Source organism: Alosa pseudoharengus, unplaced genomic scaffold (genome assembly GCF_046254945.1).
Source record: "Alosa pseudoharengus isolate Yale_2024_CS ecotype anadromous, Long Island Sound unplaced genomic scaffold, YU_APseudo_1.1 YU_APseudo_1.1_scf_20, whole genome shotgun sequence".
NCBI lineage: Eukaryota > Metazoa > Chordata > Actinopteri > Clupeiformes > Clupeidae > Alosa > Alosa pseudoharengus.
Genome location: NW_027468664.1, coordinates 18,498,458 through 18,520,538, shown reverse-complemented (window position 1 = coordinate 18,520,538; position 22,081 = coordinate 18,498,458). Strand labels below are relative to the sequence as shown.

The following is a 22,081-nucleotide window of genomic DNA, read 5'->3' as shown; positions in this document are numbered from 1 at the left end:
GGGGCGCTGTAATGACCAGGCCTCCCAGAAGCAATGGTCAAGTAAATTAACCCAACCCATTTAAGATTGAGAAAGAAAAACTATTAGTTGTATTAGTTGTCTATTAGTTATTTATTAGTTCACTATTAGTTGTCTGTTAGTTGTCTGTTTCCTATTTGCCCTTCATGTGTGTTCCCTGGCTGCACAGTAGACGATTGTGGTACCCATGTAGTACAACCTTATATCCAGAAAAGTGTGGACACTGTAAAATGTAGACACTGTGTAGAGCAAAGACAACATATGAATAGTCTAAACAGGAAACAGAAATTGTATTGGTTTTTGAAAATATATGTTGATTTTGAATTTGATGCCAGCAATATGTCTCGTAAAAGTTTGGACAAGGGAATGTTTACCTTCATGTTGTGTAGTTTCTTGAGTTTTGAGAATGAAATGCTGTCCCATTTTTGCTAAATATAGGATTGCAGCTGCTCAACCATTATAGTACCAACCTGACTATTCTACTATGGAACCATGCCACTGTAGTATATGAAGAATGCAGTTTGCCGTTTTTTTCCTGAAAAGACGTTTTCTGTATGGCAGCATATGCTGCTCGAAAATGTATAATTTGTTTGTATCGTCTGTTGAGGGTGAAAAGTGTCCACCGTTCCAAACTCAGCTTTTTCATCGTTATGAGTGCACCAACCCGGGGACTAGCAGGGCACTTCATGTCGTCAGAATTTTCAGTGTGAATGCACTCATGCACTCAAATTAGGTATTGTAAGTGCAGAAGTACGCCATCTGAGAAGCAGCCTGTGTGTCTCAATGTTAGAGCCTTGGTAAAAATGGGAAGATGCAACATCTGTCATGACTTTTGCCAATAATTATTACATTTCTGTCATTCAATCTTTGAACACATTATTCAACATAATGAATAATGACAGTCTGCAATTACATTATTACAATATGGTTATATCAGTTATTTTATTTAGGGCTCATATGCACTTTTTCTTACTTAATCTCTGCAATTTGCATACTGCAATGTTATGATAATCTGAAGTAAGACCGTATAGTACATTATTGATACATTGGTTACATTATTTAATTTTTGAGCACATTTAAAAGTTGATAAAGATTCTTACTTTTAAATAATCCTTATTTAAAGTACAGCGTGCTTTTAAATAATCCTTGTATAAAGTACAGCGTGTTGTGCAAGTACAGCCCTAATACAACAGTGAAAGTTTGAGTCAGTCAATTACAGTGTGATGCTTCAGTGTAACCTATTACCGTGAGATGTCAAGAGCAAAACAATACCCATCAATCACCCAGTGGCATACGTGAGAGAGCTAGCGATGCCCACTGATTAGCACCGCTTTGTGTTATTGTCGCAGGAGCCGACGACAGACGCAGGGCATAAAATTACACCAAACAAAAGCTGGCACTAGCAGGGTAAAGTGGGCAGTATCGGCTCTTGCCGCCCGTCCACGCGGACTTCACAATGGGACGAACCCAGATTTAGACCCAGTTTACCCCCTTTCTACTCTTTCCCACGCGGTCGATTTCTTTCGCCACAGGCCACCATTTCGCCCACTCACTTCCTTTAGGTTTTGTGTCCACCTTACTCTGCTTAATAGCTTTTCATAAAGCGCTGTGGAGAGTCGTGATTTTTTTCTAGAGTAGACTCACCTCACTCTTTTTGATAAAAACAGGCTTGAGTCAATTTTTTTTGTGTGTGTGTGTGTGTGTGTGTGTGTGTGTACTGTACAGTATGTGTGTGTGTGTTCTGCATTTTGGACTTATCGGCGCTTTGAAGGGAGACAAAGTGTGTTTCCACTGAGCTGCGTTCGGGTGATGTGATTCATTAGCATGTTCATCAGGACTCAGTAGCAGCTTCATCAGTCACTCTCTTCGCTGTGCAAATTTATCTTTCGAGATATTGGGACTTCATTAATATTTTTCACACCGTGCTGATCACTGGAGGTTTTGGTATCACACGGGAGGCAAAGGTGCTGCGGGGTGATTGAAGCATTTAGTTGTGAAGCAAGAACTCACTCACTGACAGGTTTGACTACACTTACACTACACTACACAGTCATATTATACCCTTGAGAGAAAAAAAGAATTGTGTTTTGTGCTCTATATGTTCCTGGATATGTTTTTGAAACCAATACACAGTAGTTCCATCTCAATATAGTTCCATTTCAGACATTTTCAGTCAGAGATGCTATTAACCACTTTTCATTTTAAGGACATGTTATTGCTTGGTGTGTACCCAAATCATACAACCAACACTATGCCCAAGTATAACCGTTCCTCATCATCTGTCCACATTTCACAGAAGAGATGTTGGAGAAAGTGCTGAACCATACCTGTGGGGGACTTTTACTTTGACCGATTACTGTTCTAATAGACAAGAACGACTCATTTAAAAATTGTCATATCATTTCACCTAACACATTGTATACCGAACCTCTAACTGATCTCAAGTGTATCAATGCAGCACTAAACTGTGAAAAATAGGACTGTGCTAAGAGTATCAGACAGGGCAAATTGCATAGCAGTAGATAAATATCCAGTCAGATATAATGCTCCGAATAGTTTTTGCCTTGGTGCTCTTTATCAGTCAGTCGCTCTCATTTCATGGTTGCTAGGCAACTTGTCATCTCATCCGTTTTGTATTGAAAGTAGTACTCACAATGAGCAGCTGCCACATGGAGAGTCCCTGCTTCGCCACTTGACATATATGGAAGTACTTTACGACTGACAAAACACCCCGAAATAATCTAGTGAAAGCGCAAAGCCGCTCCCGCTCCTGCCCGTGTGTACTGCATGCAGCAGGTGGTGCTGTGATTCTGTCAGACGCTCGCACCAGGGGAAGTTAGAAGTTACTGGAAAAGAGAGAGAGAGAGAGAGAAAGAGAGAGAGAGAGAGAGAGATCAGATGATTCTGTTGAAAATGTCAGTGGGTGGCCCACAGTTATTGCCCAGGAGACTGTTATTAAACTGACAGTGATGGTGATCACACAATTGGACTATAAGTCCTGTATTGACCCTTCTCTCATCATCTGTTGTTTGTGTGATAGCCATGCAAGCAGCTTGACAACTTCATTTGCAGTCTAATTTCATGAGTTCTCAAGATTAGACACTACAATTTGTAAATATTGACTTCCCAAGAGGGCATTCATTCTAACCTCTCACGGTGTGTCTATTTGGTGATGGTGCATGGGGTTAAGAGCAGAGCTTCCTTATGCTTGAGATAAGAGGCAGACATCCTAATATGGCAGAAGACTGAGCCAGCTGCCTCTCTCTCTCTCTTTCTCTCTCTCTCTCTATTTCTCTCTCTCTGTCTCTCTCCTTCATTCTCTGAAATGGTCTTTCCTGTAAAGACTGTGAGTATTCGGATCATTTAAAATATGCAGAGGGGCTGTAAAAATGAGTTTTTATTCTTTTCCTCTCCACTACAGTCTTAGTAGTCTGATCTATGTTTATCCCATAGGAAGTGATGAGAGGATGGGAAGGCGTGGCTTCACACAGCTCTCAGGCCATCTGTTGGGAGCCAAGCCCCAACATCCAGACCATTAGCTCTGAAAATGTTACCAAAGTCAAACTTACTGTAAAAATAACAATAATGCTCTAAAATTGGGTGCTGGACGAAATGGACATAACAAAATAAGTGAAGGAAGTCCGCTACACCAATAGCTCCAAATATAATTTTATGTTTCAGGCGTTAGCCCTTCATCAGACAACCAAAGTCAAACTTACCCTCTGTGACCGCCTGTTAAGCACATCCAGTGTCATTATTTTCAAGGTGAGGTTAGTCTGAGGGGTTTTGGAAAAAAATGAAAGTGAATTATTTGGGTTTAAACTTTTTGGACATGGAGTTAACATAAAATATGTCTTTCATACAAGTGATAGATGAAGCTCTCGCACCTGATTTGTGGATATATAAGCATGGGGTCTATTCCAAGTGAAAGGTACAACATATACATGTTTTTACATACCACTCTTAACATTTTCACTCTGAAGACAGCATGACTGCCTGCCCTATAGCAACATGATAACTCCCTGAAATATATCCAAAGTAAGTCAGAAAAGGAAAACCAACACCACATCCGAGACAAACAACTTTGCTGAAGATTTGATCTGGAAGTTAATGAAAACGCACCATTGAAATTCCACCTGCTGTTTTTCAAAGGCAGTCAAGTCTGTAAACGGTGAGCCAATGAAGCAAACAGCCCTCATGCATAATGCAACTCAAAGTGCGCTCGCTGTCTGAGGTGACTAGGGCGCAGAACCTTCTCCCGCAACACTCTCATCCGATCGGAACGATGCTAGGAGTCATTCCGCCCGCCCTGTTATTGCTTTTGGTGACATTTCCTTTTTTCTGTTCGCGAGGAGGCCGAGGGCATCGGGCCGAAGCGGACCGCTCTTGCTAAAGGATAAACACTGAATGGAAGGGGAGCGATGGTGGGGCAAGATATGGAGCACTAATGTGGCTGGTTGATGGCGACTGGCCCAACGATGGAAGAGATTCTCATTTAGATACCGCTGGGCCTATTCACACTCACTACACACACACACACACACACACACACACACACACACACACCTCTGCGGAACTGTAATAAAAGTAACAATAGACACTGGCTTGCTGACTGCCTGTTTCTCGTTTCCCGTTCCCCTCACTCTCTCACAAACACAAAACACACAGGCACACACACACACACACTTTCTCTGTCTCTCTCTCTCTCTTTCATACACATATACGCTCACACACAAACACACACACACACACACACACACACACACACACACACACACAAACACACACACACATACACAGAGAGAGAGAGAGAGAGCATTAGATAGCAGGGATAAATTCACCAGTCTGTTGACAGCGAACAGACATCCCCCTAAATCGGATATAAGATTAGCGGAATTAAGCTTAACCAATATTTGCTTCTGCTACACATCCTACAGATGTTTCTGGCCAGGCACATTATCGCTGGATTACCCCTCGGATTTGCAGAGTCATCATAAAAAACTCAAACATGTGGCATTCAGAGATACGCACAGATCACTTGTAAATACTCTACAGAAACGTAACCGAGTAGGGCTAATTTTGAGCAACAAGGGATCTAGATAATTTCCCCATTTGTGGTTCACACAAAACAGAGTGACCTTCCATTGCAAGGCAGCTGAATGAACAACAAAGGCAGAATGTGTGTGTGTGAATATGTGTGTGTGTGTCTATGTGTGGGTCTTTTGACTGAAAAGCTTCCCACAGAGGAATATTCCCCAGTGATAAGGCAGCCAATGTCTGTGTTATGCTAAGTGCATTCTGACCGCCGGACGGCTAGTAAGGCCTGCTGCTGGATGAACAGGATCTGTTGGAGAAAAAGAAGCGAGAGCTGGCATAATCAAACATTGTGTGACTCATTTTATGATCAGTCATACACCGATTACTGTGGATTGTTAAGGTGTCATGCATTACTATGTAAGGCTTTTGTATAGGGATTATACAGAATGATATGCTGTCCAAAAATATGTAGCTATTCCTCAGGTGCAGCTAATGGCCACCTTACACTAAACAACTTTGACAAGATTTGGGAAAGATTCTTGAAAGTTTGTAGTCTTTTAACTAATGCCCCCCATTCAAACTTTACTCGAAAGACTCCAATCTTTCAAGAATCTTTCCCAAATCTTGTCAAAGTTGTTTGGAGTAAGAAGGCCATAATTTGACGTAGTTGCTAATCAGAGTACATGAATATGCCTAATAGTAATAAAGAAGAAAAGTGAGATAATGGAGGAAAATGAGAGAAGGAAAGGTGATCATGATGAAAAGCTATTTGGGGAGGAAATTACCAAACTCTGGGTTTGCAGTGGAAATCCACAGAATGGCTCAAAATGTCTGGTTGTTTGATGGGAACCATTGTGTTGTGCAAGTGAACAGGACCAGAGTTCCGCATTTCTAAATCCTGTTTTTCATCTCTCCGTATAGATCCTTATGTGAAAATCCACCTGATGCAGAACGGGAAGAGGCTGAAGAAGAAGAAGACGACAATCAAGAAGAACACCCTCAACCCTTACTACAACGAGTCCTTCAGCTTTGAAGTGCCGTTCGAACAAATCCAGGTATGTGTGTCTATCTTGAACCGAAATCATGTTTTAATACAAAACATAAAATGGTGTCAATTAAGTGAGGGTGGAACTAGATGCTTGTATGCTCTTTATCATTATTCATTTTGTTAAGTGTAATGGTGACTGGGTATACAAACTGGGCAGGCAGAGGTAGCAAAGTCTCATTGCTATGGTGATTAGTTTCTCAGCAATAGGATGAATAAATTAAGCCATTAGACTCCTCCTAGACCACTATGTAGTTTTAGTACAGCTAATTTAACACTAGGCTTTCAGCAGTCATTTCCTTTCAGCTGCATGTTTGTTCATATCTTAGCATGGTACAGTACCCACAGTTAAGTGGAGTCCTGAAGTGATGCCTTGATTTTCAAGAAAGCATGGACAAAAAGTCTGTTTACAAAAGAAACGAGATGGCATGCCTTTGGGATTTGGGATCAAATGGACGCCGAGGTGCTGAGGGAGCACTGTTATGAGGAGTTGATGCGACTGTGCGTTGACGTAATTGCCTCACAACGATTTAGTGCTTCACAGCTGAGGGGGCACAAGTTTAGATTCCTCAAGACTCGTCTGCAATTTGGAGCTCCTCCAAAAGCTCAGCGTGTGTCAGCTAATCAGAGCGTTACCTGTGTGCTCCCAACTTCACCTCACCTCGCTGGCACAGCCCTTGCCCTCACCTGACTCCACCTGGGCACAGTGGCACACCTGTGCTTGCTCTCTCTCTCTCTCTCTCTCTCTCTCACACACACACACACACACACACACACACACACACACACACAAAGCCTTACTAGCCACAGAGATTAATCGCCAACACTGACCCACATTTCATGTACTTTTACTAAACCTCCCTATGCTCACCATCATGTACATACCATAGCAAGTAATGTCAAGATATAACATATACGATTTCAAGGTATCTAAGACATCACAGTTCAAACACATACTCTCTGTGATAAATGTTAGCATGCATAACATAACTCTCTCTTTGTTCATATCAGAACTGGTCACACACAACTCTAAATTTGAAGCTTACTCCATATTTGACACAAAGAGCATGTGTCCCTTCAGTGAAAGTCCATCATTGTCACTATCTTCAAATGGCACCATCACAGATTTTATAACTGAATGGCCACCACATCTCACCATAATCAACATCTCCCACCTGCAGCCCAATTAGACCTCATCAGCCCTCCATCATCAGTCCAATCTAGCAAGCCTATACTTCACGTTATGCCAGATTAGGTGCGTATATGAAGACTATAGGTCCACGCTGGCACCTTATTTAAATATAATGAGCATTCTTGGGCGGCCAATTTATATTTCCCTGACACATGTTGAGAAGGGGTTGCGGAGAAAATGACCCCGAAGAAATCCATCTGTTGCCTTCTCATTTTGGTGCATTTGCACTCACGTTCACCTCAAGTACACAGCAGGGACTGGTCACAGCCATTACTTACTATTAGACCAGTCATTTAGTAGTCTGAGAGAAGAATCTGGTAGTCATCTTTCTGTCATTAGGACAATAATTGCAATGGCATTTGGCAGTGGCATAGCTGGGGCAAGGAGTTTGTCACGATGAATGCTTACTGCTGCGGGTTTTTCCCACTGCCATACCATATGCGAAGAAGGAAGGGGGGAGTAAGCCATGGGTGTCAGGAAAGCATCCTACTTGTCCTGAATCCGCTGTATTTCTTCAAAGATGAAAGCACTTAAGAAAGTGACATTTGAGAGATCGTTGTTCTTTTTGTGCCGTGGCATATACGAGACAAAAGAAAAGAAGGCTAATGGCCTTTCACAACGAGGTAGCAACTGCCGAAAAAGAGCACTGACCTGATAAATGGTTGTGTTTCATGAGGTGGACTGGACCAAACAGCGCTAGTCCTCGTGTGCTTAGTCTCTGTAAAATATATAGCTCCAAGACAGCGAGCAAATACATGTTTTGTCACCGGCAGCCAAGAAAAATAGAGAAGGTGATTCAGAACGGCTTTGGGTGTTTATAGGTGAATGAGGCACAGCCAATAGCTTGTAAAGATCTTATAAAATGTGCTCTTCGTACTTATAAATTCGCTTCATAGGCGCTTCAGTTTAGCAACGGAGAATTAAATGGAGTATTGATACAAATAACATCACATCTGTGTTCTGATCATAAAGTATTTGTTCTGATATTGCCAATTTCTTCCAGTAAAACAGCAGTTTCACCACAACTGGTCTTTTTTTAACATGATACAATTACATTAAAACAAGTACTGTTGGCCTGTGAGCTTAAGTCTACAGAATGAAACTGAGTTGTTCTTGTAATGGTGCTATTATGAGAAATAACAGTTTGGTTGGAATTATTCAAATCAGGTTGTGTGAGCAGAACATTGTTTTATACTTCACGGTCAACAGACACAACTGAATGGAATGGTCTTCCATCCAACATTAGGGAGGCAGGCTCAGTGGACATTTTGGAAACACTTTACTTAACAGTATCGACATAAGAGTGACATGACCCTGTCATGAACATATGACACTGTCATGACACATGAACCCTAACCCTAACCTCTAACCCTAATCCTAACCCTAATCCTAATCCTAACTCTAACCCTAACCCTAATTTACAAGAAAAACCGAATGTCACTTAATAACAGAAGCGTTATGTCATAAACGTTTATGACTTGTTTATGACACATTCATGATAGTGTTATGTCACTCTTATGTTGATACTGTCAAGTAAAGTGTAACCGACATTTTTAAATCAAAACTTAAAACATTCCTTTATGCAAACCATTATGGACATGTTTTAAATCCATAACCTCTGAACCCTTGTTTTATTGCTTATTTTATTATGCATTATCCTTTGTTGTTTTATGTTTTATCCTTTGTGTTAACAATTCGTGTTAACAATCTTAACCAGTGTTGTTCAAATTATATTCCTTGTGTTACTGATTTTATATTTAATATTTTACTTTGCCTTTTACATGGGCTACATTGTTGTTGTGTTCTGAGACCATGGTCCATGGTGATAATTCACTATAAATAACAATAAATTGAATTGAATTGACACCAACAATGCACTTCCCTCTTATTTCCTCTGCCTCCCTCTAACAGAAAGTTCAAGTTGTGATAACCGTTCTGGACTATGACAAGATCGGTAAGAACGACGCCATCGGCAAAGTCTTTGTGGGCCTCAACAGCTCGGGCACGGAGCTTCGCCATTGGTCAGATATGCTGGCCAATCCACGAAGACCCATCGCCCAGTGGCACGTTCTGAAACCCGAGGAGGAAGTGGACGCCCAACTGTCCTCCAAGAAATAAGAGTTCTGGTGGTGTGTGTAAGGGGTGGCACACCCAATATGTAGTGCTCTATAGCCAGTGTGTATGTAAATACCTCAGTGATATAAGGGTCCATTCACTGTCATCCGCCATTTATTAATCGTCTTACGGAAAGTTAATAATGAAAAAATGTCACCTTCTTTTATAATTGTTGATAGTTCGTTCACCCCGCCACCTCCCATGATCCCCTCTGGGGTTTGTGTTTCTGTCAGGTTCCCCTCAAAATTAATTCCACACACCCTCCACTGGCGCCTCTGTTGGTCAGTTGCCATAATCTTACCCCCCCCCCCCCCAACCAAATGCCCCCTTCTTTTAAGCAATATGATCTGTATAGATAGCGCATGACTGAAAGAATTTATTGTACCACAGTTGTATATATCAGTATGCAGACAAAAATGATTTCTAGTTTATGTGTTTGTATGTTGTTACCTGTTTCCTAATCTGTGTATATCTTGATGTTTTTAATAAGATGTTCTATTTTAAATTATGTAAATGCAGATATAGGAGAGACGATATATATTACAGGATTTAAAAATTCTACCTTATTGCATTCCAGAAAAACAAGATGTATAAAATTCCAACCTGCAAGATGCTAGTGGAAGTACAGTATACTCACAATGTAAAGGACGGTGTCAGATGTAGGGTTCATTTGATGAACTAAAAAAAAATGTACACAAGTAAACCTAAACAATATACAAGAAATCATAACGAAAAAAGTAGGCCATTAACTAATATGGTTCAGTGGGGGGGATAAAAAAAACATAAATGCTGCTGGATATTATACAAGCACATGATTTCTTATAACTTTTTGTACTGGTTTGTCCATATGAGGACCTATGCGTTTTGCTGAATTTATAAGTAGATGCGAACTGACCAGCCTTCATTTTGTTTTGGTTTCTCATTTGGTCAGGGCTTCACACGGTGATGCAGACAATTATGTTTTAAGTGAAATAGGTCCTCATTTGAAGACCAATCAAGACCATGTTGTCCTTCGAATGTCCCCTCACTTCAGACTGGTCTGCTTTAAACCCAAACGTCTATTCCACAGATACCCTTCTGGAGACCAATCGCATCATAAGTAGTCACAAGCCGTAGCCATTGTGTCCTTGAAGCTTGATTAACAGTGTTTTTGTGTTAACTGCTTACTTTTACTAGCCTTGTTGGAAATATTACGTTCAGGATTACGGAGTTCAGTCTCCTGTTACGGAGCAAGGGATTTTGACTCTAGCTTTAAAACAGATATTTTTAGTCAACGTCGGAATATTTTTGGTAACTGCATGATTTTTTTTACAATCTTTGCTAATGGCTGGGATGGGGGGAGGACTATTAACACCAGGGGGTGTCTCGATGGAAGACCTCCTTGCCTTCAAATTAAATGAGAATCAAGAGTAGGGAGCGAGCGTTTAAACAGTAATGCACGTTTAAACATTGTTAAAGTTGAATTTTAACAAACGATCGTAATCGGTGCGGTCAGTTTGCAAACCGCGCTGACAGAAAAGGGAAGCGAGTTTATCAACACTGCCATTTTTTTCAGGGAGGCAACAAATGTACATCGACCCTCTCTTCATGCACAGTCCACAATAGTGGTCGTAGCTTTGGTTCATCGGGAACAATGTCTTTTGGCCGCAACCGTGCCCTAACTAGCAGTCTTTGCTTTCTGTTGCCTTCTCACAGTGACAATAGAGCTAGCCATGATTTACTGCCAATCTTCTTTCTCTTGTGGCTACTGTTTTTGCACTGTAATGTCTTTCAAACGGCGTTAGCCTGTTACCGAACACCATTCAGATTGTGAAAATTGTCGACTTTGTTTCTTTCGGGACACGGGATCGCAAGGAGCTGGGGCAGTCGCCGCCCAAAGCTCTAGTTGCACATTCTTATTTTATCGCTGATGCACAGAGGATCGACAGTGACCTCCCTGTGGGTCGCTAAAGGGTTTCATAGTGTTGGCCGAATATATGACAACATATGAGAATTTGAATAAGTAACCGTAAAAGTTAATGGTCTGTATAGATAACATGAGTCCATATGTCCTTTAAAATCAGTCTTACAGGAGGAGGACATGTAGGGGGAAAAAACAAAAGAAGTTAATCCATCAAAACCATGTCTCTTATCTTGGAGGAACCTCTTGTGTATACTAGATACTAGCTTCAGGAGGAGTTTCTAAATGTTTTCAATGTTATTGTGTAGTTGATAGCACTATTACAAAAAGAAAAGAAGCTATTTGTCATTCCATAACGTTCTCCGAGGACTGCTTGGTGTATCACTGTGACTGCCGTGTGTGCGTAGAGATGTAGACTTTCTCAGTAGGTAGCCCAGTTCGTTATGTAGTGATGTCGTAACTGCCATTCGCGCCCCTTCTACATGCCAAGTGAGAGTGTGCAGAGCAGAGCAGCATCGTCAGTCTCTTCTAACTGTGGACCAATCGGGTAATTTGCCGGAGCTGTGCGCGCTAGGGAAGAGAGGAGCGTTTTCTTTTCGTGAGCAGGTAGACTCACATAACATTTCATTGAGCACTGTGCAATACTTGTTTGTTCATCCCATAGTGTTACATGGGTGGTGTTGCCTGAGGTAAAAAAGTAAAATATAAAAGCAAAAAAAAAAAAAAAATTGTTGTATCAGAGGTATTCCTTACCAGTGAATTGGTTAGGACAGCACATGTAGATTCTGTGTAGATTGGACCTTCTGTTCAGGTTCCCTCCCTTACCCTGGTTAAATTTTTTTGTCCATATAGATCCAACATTCGGAAAGACAATGGAACATGCCAAAATCAGAAGAAAAAAAATGTCAAAAAGACAACCCCCCATCCATCCAAACCGAAACATATATGTGTACATATATTTTTTATATTTCTCCAAATATAATTTATTCAAGTCAGTATATGACAGATATACTGTATAACATTTGTCAACCTTGTTATCATGAATCCCATCTTATATAGTATAGATATGATTGAGTATATTTAATTATTGTTGTTATTATTATGGTTCATATTGGTACTCTCTGGTTATTGTTATTTTGGTGCCCCATCGAGAGTATTTATTTTTTATTTTAATTTATAATTAATTTCTTAAACTCAGAATGTATACTTTAAACTGTGTATTTAGATTTTACCTTTGTTGTGGGACCAAATTGAATTGAAGATTTAATTTATTGTTGCAATAAATATGATTAATGTGTTTTGTTTATATTTCCAATCCTGCTGTTTACCATTGGTAATTAGCTGACCCCCACAGACATTCCAGGCATTTAGAAAGACCGAAATGCTCTTTCACTGGCATACCCAATTTGAAATGCCTCTCATATGACAAATCTGAAGTGTTTTTTTTTTTTTTTAGCATATGTTCAATTAATAACAGATCCCGAATTTTAAGTATGCTTTCTTTAAAAGTGCACAAGGATTTGAAATCAGAAACAGAGTCCAATGCACCCAGGATAGGTAAAGAAAGGCAGTATTGCAGGTGGCATTTTAGACTGCACGGGGTGTAGTGTAGTATCTCCAAAAAAGCCATGACCTGCGCTGCAGTAACAATGCTACCCTAGCTGTTGCTAACCAAAGCATGCACGCTACAGTACGTGATGAAAATCCCCTCTCCACAGATCCCTGAGTACTTGCTGTGCGACTTTTAGAACTCTGAAATTCTCGCTGAGGACTTGCGACAGCAACACAAACAAAAAAGCCACACTAAACTTTTGAAGACAACCCCCCGATTAGCAGCTGACTACAGAACGGATCTGGCGCAGGTGTGCCGCATCCACGCCAGATCAAGGCCAGATCCGTGCCGTGGGTCAGGCGCTACACGAGGAAGAGCTGTGTAAAGAAGTAGAATCTTGATGCTGTAGAAAGATCCTAGTTGCCTTTGTGTATATCAACTGCCTGCTTGAGTATTTTTGTGCGTGGAAAGTTTCTCTGTAATCTTGTAGATCTGTTCGGAGTGTTTTTTCCTGCCATATCGCTCGCGACGACTGTGAGCTGACAATTATATTGCTGTGTATACCTTCATTTTTGGCGAGGTGTTTTACAATTTTGTTTCACTTTGTGTAGTGATTCACTCTGTGGAGTTTTCTGACTGTTGTTATATAACTTCATATACACAAATGTTCAATAAAAATGTTTTATTTCCTGTTGATACAGAAAAACGACCCAGTGCTTTCTTGGACTAAATTACTTCTTGGGAAGGCTGGGATGCAGCACCCCATTTACTCTTTTATCTGTTCTCTCTTTAGACTGTCTATGGTTCTCTCAGTTTAGGGTTCAGCTGAGATGGGACGACCTTTGAACACAACATTTGTTTACAATCAAACCTCAAAAGGTTTATTTCTCATGTGAAGAGGTCTCACTACACATTAGTAGCGTAATATAAACCACACTGCAGTGTGTGCAGTTGATGTTCTGTTTCTGACATGAAGCATATGGCCAAGTAAACAGAAAAGAAGGCCATAAGGAACATACATAGGTTACAGAGGCCTCTGAGCTGGATTGGGATATATTAGAGAATAAAAGTAATATATTGTCCTCTTTTGCTGGAAGGGATAAGACAATGACAGGTGGGATGCCCAGTCTTGTGCCCAACATTTCTACTGTCTCTCTGCCCCCTCTCACACCTCCTAATGGCTGTATCAAAAGTGTCCAATGCTGCAGATCTAAATCTGAAGCCATCTTGGGAACATGCATTATTACAGATGATTAACCACACTGATGTCCCGCTCTCTGACAGTACCGCCGAGTCCCACTAGGGGGCATACATTCAGGGACAAAGCACCTTCATCTCACCACCCCTGATGCTCGGCAGGGGCTTCTTCAAGGAGCTATCAATATGACAAAGGGCAAGCATGTGGAGGGAAAACCGATAGGCAAGGAAGTGGCCTGCTCTATTTTTAGGCCTGCTGCAGAGTGCTCGGTGAGAGGTTTGTGGGCGAGAATCGAGATAGCCGCGTCGCTGGCGCTGTGACAGGAGAGGGAAGCCTGGTGGGGTCAGTGTTGATAAATGACATTGACATTTGTGGAAGTCTGACCTTTGTGGCAAGCGCAGCAACGTAGAGAGGGAGGGATGGAAGGAATGTTATTGTAGCCACTTGCCGCCTTCCCAAAACCATGAAGGCATGAAGGTGCCATGTAATATTACACAGCTGTATTATGACTGCAGCTAAACAATATGGCTATCATAAAGCATTTCATTTCTTGTTATCCTCTTTGAAAATAAGAAATAATTTAGCAGTCTGCACACTTATTGATTTTTTTTCTTTTCTTGTGTTTTATTTTGTCATACTTGGCTGGATAACGTTTCAAGCTTTCAGACTTGTTCAGATTCACTAGCAAACACAGGTAGCTGTCATGATATAGGTCATGAGACAGTTTTTCTGTCCTGCACCTGGGATGTGGACCACCACCTCTCACAATCCTCTGAAAATCTCATGTAACATGTAACAGCAGCTGTAGGTAGGGGTTAAAGCCCTTTTCGTACCATGTATGAAATTGCCACTTAACATCTTCATAAGGCATCCATGGTCAACAAGAGATAGTACATTTTGAAACCTGGCACTCTGGCTTCCTGCTGATTTATTATCATGTCTGCAAGAGGGGGGAAAACTACACAATGATGGTATAATTTATATATTTTGCCCGCATCCTCCATCTTGAGAGTGCTTTCTGGCTGCCACTGGGCAGCAGAGATGAGTAGAGAGATAAGCTAGATTGAAGCTTGGGACCGGGCTCATGAAACCCAAGATAATGACATATGGGCTCCTTCTAGAGCAAGATAAGAGTTTTGTTTTTTTTATCAGCTCCACAGAATCAAATGCATTCGGCTGGACGTGGCTCCGGCCATTTCAGACTATTACGTCCGTATCAATTTCCTGCCAGACGCCCCATCTGAAAGTGAATCTTCAAGGTCTGTTTGAGAGTCATGACTAAGAAATATTACATTCATTCCAAGCGAGGCCTTAACATTCTGTACATGCACTACTATTAACTTCTCCAACAGAACACCCATTCAAGAGTATAACTTAGCCTAGTCTAAAACTTTACATATGTGCCTCAAATTTATAATTAGGTTTTCCCATTTTTAACGACGATGTACAAAACTTTGACATTGGTTGAGAGATTTGTGACTAGGTAGGCTTCTGGACAAGCACCCTACTTCCTTAAGGGATGTTTTGGGGGCAGCCTGTAAGCTTTTAGTGCCGGATATGGTGTTTTAGAGAGAGGGCTGTCTATGTGCGTCCAGGGGCATGGAGGGTCCAGTGCAGGGGTGTCTATTAAGGTCAGGGAGTGTGTGCATCTCAAGGGGATGGAAGGGGACATTCCTGGGATGGTTGGACTTCTTATCCCACCCAGACTATCGTGTACACACACACACACACACACACACACACACACACGTCATTCAAAACTTTGTTCTCCAAATATCTGGCAAACAGCTGAAAGAGAACGGTGAATGAAAGGTGAGGAGAAACCAGACAGGACTAAAACAAACAATGGAAGGGTTAACTGGAATGCTTTAGATCTGGGCAGCAGGGAAACAAATCAGAAAAGTTAAGTTCCAAAGCCGTTCAATAAAAATGCAAATACAAAAGGCCAAAGTGAGTGGTGGGAACTGACTGTCCTGGAGCCGCTGAAGGAGGATGAAGCAATTACCTGAGCATTAGGAGAGAGGGAGGGGGGCGCTGGGGAAGGCCATCTGCGTGTGCCTCCGTCTCCAGGCGCCGGGATACTAATGACCAGCGCCGCAGCCACTTTATTAGGAGGCCGTCACGATGTGATGGAGACGCCTCGACGCAGATACTACAGAGTCCCTCGTGAAGGGACTGGCAGTGATGTGGTTGACAGGTAGGTGGGGGAGCGGGGGGGTCGGAGAGGGCCACAGATATATACACACACGCGCACACACACACAAACACATACTTCATAGTCTTTCTCAATCACGTACAACCTCTCGCAGAATGGTTACTGACAACCACATTTGCTTACCCACACATGGACACACTCTATCAAAAACACACACAACACACACACACACACACATACAGACACAGTGGCTTGTACACCTAGTTTGAGTACCGAGATTGTTGCGCGTTCGACAGCGAGGCCTCACTGCCGGCCGTCACATTACATTACCGCCTCATCGCCATGGCATCATCACATCAAATTAGCCTTAATGAACACAAACGAGGGCGCGAGAAGAGAGAGAATCAAACTTTTATTAAATGACTTCATCTTCTGTACATGCACAACAAGGGAATGAATGAGAGAGAGAGAGAGGGAGAGAAAGAGAGAGAGGGAAAGAGAGAGTAGAAGTGCGAAGTGGATTGGACCTCAGCCATTACCCAGGTCCCCCTTCTCCCCTCCCTCCCTCCCTCCCCAGACCAAAAAACCTCCCATCCTTCTCTCCTTGTTTAGTCTTAATCTCACCCCCCCCACCTTCCCCATTCCTGCTCCATTTCAGCATCACTGAGTACGTATGTTCAAAGCTGGAGATGTGCTGTGCTTGACGAGCTCTGGCGTGGACACCCAAACCACCGAAATGCAGTCGGTGAGTCATAGACCCCACTGTGCTTGGCTGTGTTCGCACACTGCTATTTGGAGTAATGTTAAGACAGCCCGCTGCTGAATGAGATGCTCTTGATAAGGCATGGCGTTAAGCACGTTGGTACTTTTTTTTTGCTGATTTGGTTAAAGAATAATATACAAAATGAAAATGCACTGCAGCAGCCTATTCTATATTTTCTTGCTCACCTTGCATCATGAAGAGCTACCTCTACTGATACTGAAGTAAAATAAGTTTTGTAAACGTCATGAATTATAACATTGATAATATCTCTATGACACAAAATATAACCTGTAGCCACCAACATGATTGCTTCTTCAATGCTTACATGATTCTTAATGGGATATACTTTAAGTATTTCATTTGTTTATGTGTCATGTTTCAATTCATCTTTAATCAAACAATTGATTGAACAAAGACAAATGGACTTTTGAGAAAAAATTACCAGAAAGAATGAAACTTTTGCTTCCCCCAGGGAGATGACCCTGACATATTTTTTCAGAGCAGACACACAAAATGTGCAGGACATTATTTCCACTTTGGCTGATGGAAGCAGCGATTTTGCCTCGGATTTGGTCTTAATGGCACAGGCTCACCCCTACGGGCCTTGAGGTTTTTATTTTTGGCTACCGCCATCAGTGGAGGGCTTCAAACATGCCTAAATTGTGGGAGAACAATGCCATGGCTAACCTTCAATGTCTGCTGCCCATTGCCTTGGGTGATTCAGAGTTGGTCACGTGCCACTCATGATAAAGGTCATAAGCCCTTGGAGCTAGCACTTGGTGGTGCAAAACATTATACATTCAATTTAATTTCCTTTTTCAGCTTTATCAAAAAAACAAAAAAAGCCTATGTACAAAACATTTACATTAAATAGTGTTGCCAGACTATAGTTGCCCCATCCGATTTTGCAAGAGGACCTTTATAACCCAAAATGCATTGCGGTGCCAGCCTGCAAGCTCTACAAGTGCCGTTCATGTCAGGCGGCCGCTTCAGATGTGTAAGGGAACAGGGATCCTCACGTGACACTAAAGCTGAATAACTACCTAACTAACTAACTAACTAACTAACTAACAAACAAACAAACAACAACAAAAAAGACAATAAAACAGGACGCTGACCTCTGCCCCAGCCAAAGTTGCCCACCATCCCACCAACATTGAGCACACAGGCTTTTCCTTTCCCCTTACTCCTGCGAGGCCAAACAGACAATCCAGATGCGTCTTCTCTCTTCTTTTTCATCCTTTCTTCAGGCCGCCCCGGGACTCTACCTCGTCAGCTGGCCCACCACCTTCAGCAGAGTTTTATTCTCCTGCTTTAACTGCTCGTTCTCGTCCTCGATGTCATCCAGATCCTGCACAGGCACAGAGGACACACGTTTACAACTGTTGCTCGCACTGTTTGTTTGTCTGTGTGTATAATTTAAATCCATATCAGCACCTAAGGCTATTTAATGGCCAGAACATGGTATGCTATAGTAGAAGATATGGGAGATCAATATGGAACTATTACAAGCTTAGCAACAATTATATTTTAGAGAAGGTTTTTAAAATCTATGCTAGCCAGAAATGTTAAAGCTTTCAAAGGTGGCACCTTACCATCAACCACAATATTTTGACTATAAAATCGTTGTCTTTTGGTTCACAGAGCAGGGCAAAAGAATAAATATGTTTCACTGACAGGGGCGTTTTACAAAATTGGGTTACTCGCACTTTAACATGCATTTTCTTAGGTAAAACATACTAATTAATTAGTAATTAATTTTGGTGCAGTTCTTGGGCAAATTCACATTGTTATCAGTTTATGTCCCTATCCTAAGCTATGACAAAAGAGGAACAACCAGCACTCAAGGAAATACCACTGAACTTATTTTCAGAACAGCAGCAAAACACAAAACAGACACATGTGTCACAGTCGAGTTCTTTGTCATTTATCTGTTGTGCTTTTGCTGTCTTTACAAATCCCTGGACATGCTATGCAGTAGTCAGACCTACATGTACCGTAGGCAAAACCTCCCTGCATGACCCCCCCAACATACTAGCTAATCGTAGTCTGGCTATGATGGAACTTGCTGATGTGTTGTGTGTGCATATCTAGTGATACTTCAAAAAAGATGTTCTTTCCTAAAATGACAACAATAGACTCAGACCTTCACTTAGTCACTACAGGAGAGGATATAACGCAAATCACCATTGTGTTCCATGCTGAATTGTGTGACCTTTAAACGAGCGCTGAAGGTTATTTCAGAGATGATCGTCCCTGTGCTTGGTTGACTTACCACGAGGGTAACTCGAATGCTAAGCACACGGAGCGACACTGTATAACACACACACCTCTCTGTCACACGAGATATCACAAATGACATGCAGCGTTTTAATTAATGCAGTTGATTAGGAAATTGGATTTGTGACGGGTCACTGAAGATTCGCAGTGAGTCTTTCGGAGTGTTTCGGAGAATTTCGGAGTGTGGTCTCTGCATTTTGGTAAATTTCTTCGGATGAACATTATCTGCTCAGATAGATAATGCCTCCGAACTAACTGGGTCTTCCTCTTTAGAAAAACAGGCTTGATAATAACAAATTAAACATCAACTGTTTTAATTAGACACAAATGACGTGTCCCTCTGCCCCCCCCCCCAACCCACCATTCCTCCCTCATGCCCTCCTCCACCCTCCAACTCATCAAAGTCTCACACTAAAGTGACAATTCTCATTTTCGGGTGGCTCCATCACTAATGGACACGACAGGCCATCATCCAAATCAGCCACGCAACGCTTGTCGGGGAAACTTAAAAGGGAAAAGACGGCCTGTAAGTCAAACAACGGAGGTTGTGAAGGTCGCAGCCGAGAGGGGGTGGTGACGAGGAGACATTAATGTCTGCCATGGGCCCCAACAGCGCAGTTCACACTGTTCATTTAACAGCTAATGGCTGCCTGCTCTAGTGAGGCAGGTCAAAAAAGACCTGAGTTGGACCTCTGGGAAACAAAGAAGAACTTGTTATTCTTTTGGATTTAAAATAGGTATTCAATCCCAAAGTTCATCGAGTCCATTTATCTAGTTGTACTTTTCCTCACATAAGCAGATTTTCTTGCTCGATAAAAATATGTGCTGTCTGCAACTCGTTTACAGGTAGATACTCCTTCCCTTGTGATGAAATCCAAGATGACTCTCAGACCAAATAGTGCCAGGTAACGGTCCTCCTCTAAAGAGTTTGATCCAAAGCAAATGATCAAAGTCTAATTTTACAGTCTCAGGACAGATGTGAACCCTCTGCAATCTTCCACAATCCCATAATGCAATGGAAAAACCTCCCAAAGAGGTTTGGATATAATGACTACCATGATTGTTTCTGATGTGTTTTTTACCCTGATGCTAACACTGCAGTCTTTGTGCTTCATCAAAGCTTTTTGATCTCAGGAGCTCATTAATAATCATGCAATAATTTTGCATAGATGTGCAACAACAGGACCAAAAACAAACCCAGAGCAGTACTTCTGGTAAACTGAAGAGAACTGCGCCTACTGACCAGCACTGGCCAGTTCCTGTTTCTTGGCAGTTGCCAGCGAGTTGGGTATTGTCTTTGGACTATGATCGGAACAATAGTCAGACAAAAGCCTCGTTCAGAGGATCGTTTTCCCTCGTCTTGGACATGAGAACTTTTTCATCACCTCCCGTTAGGATTCCCCTCAAGCTGGAACAGCAGACGGGGAACCGACTGTTGACCCCGCGTCGGGACAGAAGCGGGCGCCCTGATGGGAAAGTTTGTTTGCCAGCTCTCAGAACGCCGGGTCTACTGGATCGCTGCGTGTTCTATGAGCCGACGGACCCAGGTGGCCTCCCATCGCAGCCCTGGCAACCTCGCCGAGCGAGGAAAAACAGAAGCACAGCCGTTCTCGGACTCGCCCTCATTGTTCGGGCCAAAAGCCAATGCTCTGTAAAGCCCTCAAGAAAGGGCAGAAAGTGAATATCGTCTAGGGCAACGGGAGGGAGAGAGGGGGGGGGGGGCAGCATCTCAGAGAATAAAGAAAAATCCTTTTGATGTATAAATACTTGAGAGAGAATACTTGTGGAAGGTCCGGGGGGAAGTGCACTCTGAGACCCAGAAGTATGAAGTCTGGATTCTGGAACTGCAAAAAGGAGAACATGATTCCTCAAAAGTTTGAGTCCATAGGGCACAACACCATGTGGCATCTGAGAGAGATTAGAGACCATTTTGTGTAAGCGGCCCCTCAGGATCAAGCAATAAAAAGAAATGATCGCTCTGATGGTGTGGAGCTAATTTTGCTCGAACAAAAAATCCTTTACGTCAGTAGGCTATGCAGTGGCAAAGCTTGAAAACATGTGTCCTTCATCACATGTGTCCTTCACCAAAGAGGACAAAGCCTCTGTGTGGTGTGCTCATCTAAATGGGGCTATTTGATTGGTGTAGGTTGTAAGGGGTTCTATGGGAGGACTATCGGTCAGAGAACTAGCAGTTACAGCAGCTGGTTTAAGTCAAAGAGATGAGGGGAGAGAACCACAAAACCACAATCTATCCCTGTCCCTCTGTCTCGCTCACCACAGTGTCAGAGACATGGAAGTATATGCACCGCACACGCACACGCACACGCACACGCACACGCGCACGCACACACACACACACACACACACACACACACACACACACACACAAATAAAGCCTCCCTTGCTACAGCCCGTCCTGAATTTAAAGTGTTTATCAAATACCAATCAGATCCAATTCAGAGGCAGAGGCAGCCGCGAGGGGTTGGGAAGCAGAGAGTGCTTTTGGGAGAAACCTGCGCAAGAGTAACTCCAAGTGGGGGATAATTGTAATCTCCTGCTTATCCTTGAAACGGCACCACAATATCAGGCTGATTGCCGGGAGATAGCGAGGTGGTAATTTGGCAATCGTTTCTATTTAGTTGCCGGCTTCGCGGGACACAGCTGTGAGAGACTACCCAATACCTGCGGTGACACACAGACAGACACATGCACATGCGCACACACACACACACACACACACACACACACACAAAGAGATTAGGTGCATAGAAAATAAATTTGAAATGACAAGTGAGCGGTATTGTCTTAATGAAATAAATTATTTGA

General features: G+C 42.3%; 2 protein-coding genes across 2 annotated transcripts in view; one reads left to right on the top strand and one right to left on the bottom strand.

Annotated features, from left to right (window-relative positions):
• syt1a (synaptotagmin Ia) overlaps nucleotides 1-9,715 on the top strand; it is a 42,851-nt gene extending 33,136 nt beyond the window's left edge. Inside the window, exons 7-8 of the mRNA XM_076296781.1 lie at nucleotides 5,977-6,110; nucleotides 9,204-9,715. Of these exons, the coding sequence (XP_076152896.1) occupies nucleotides 5,977-6,110; nucleotides 9,204-9,410 (341 nt within the window). The 3' untranslated portion in view covers nucleotides 9,411-9,715. The remainder of the gene's footprint in view (nucleotides 1-5,976; nucleotides 6,111-9,203) is intronic.
• A 6,892-nt stretch (nucleotides 9,716-16,607) lies between these two features.
• pawr (PRKC, apoptosis, WT1, regulator) overlaps nucleotides 16,608-22,081 on the bottom strand; it is a gene marked incomplete in the record, with an annotated part of 60,158 nt that continues 54,684 nt past the window's right edge. Inside the window, 1 exon segment of the mRNA XM_076296780.1 lies at nucleotides 16,608-18,326. Coding sequence (XP_076152895.1) covers nucleotides 18,240-18,326 — 87 coding nt within the window.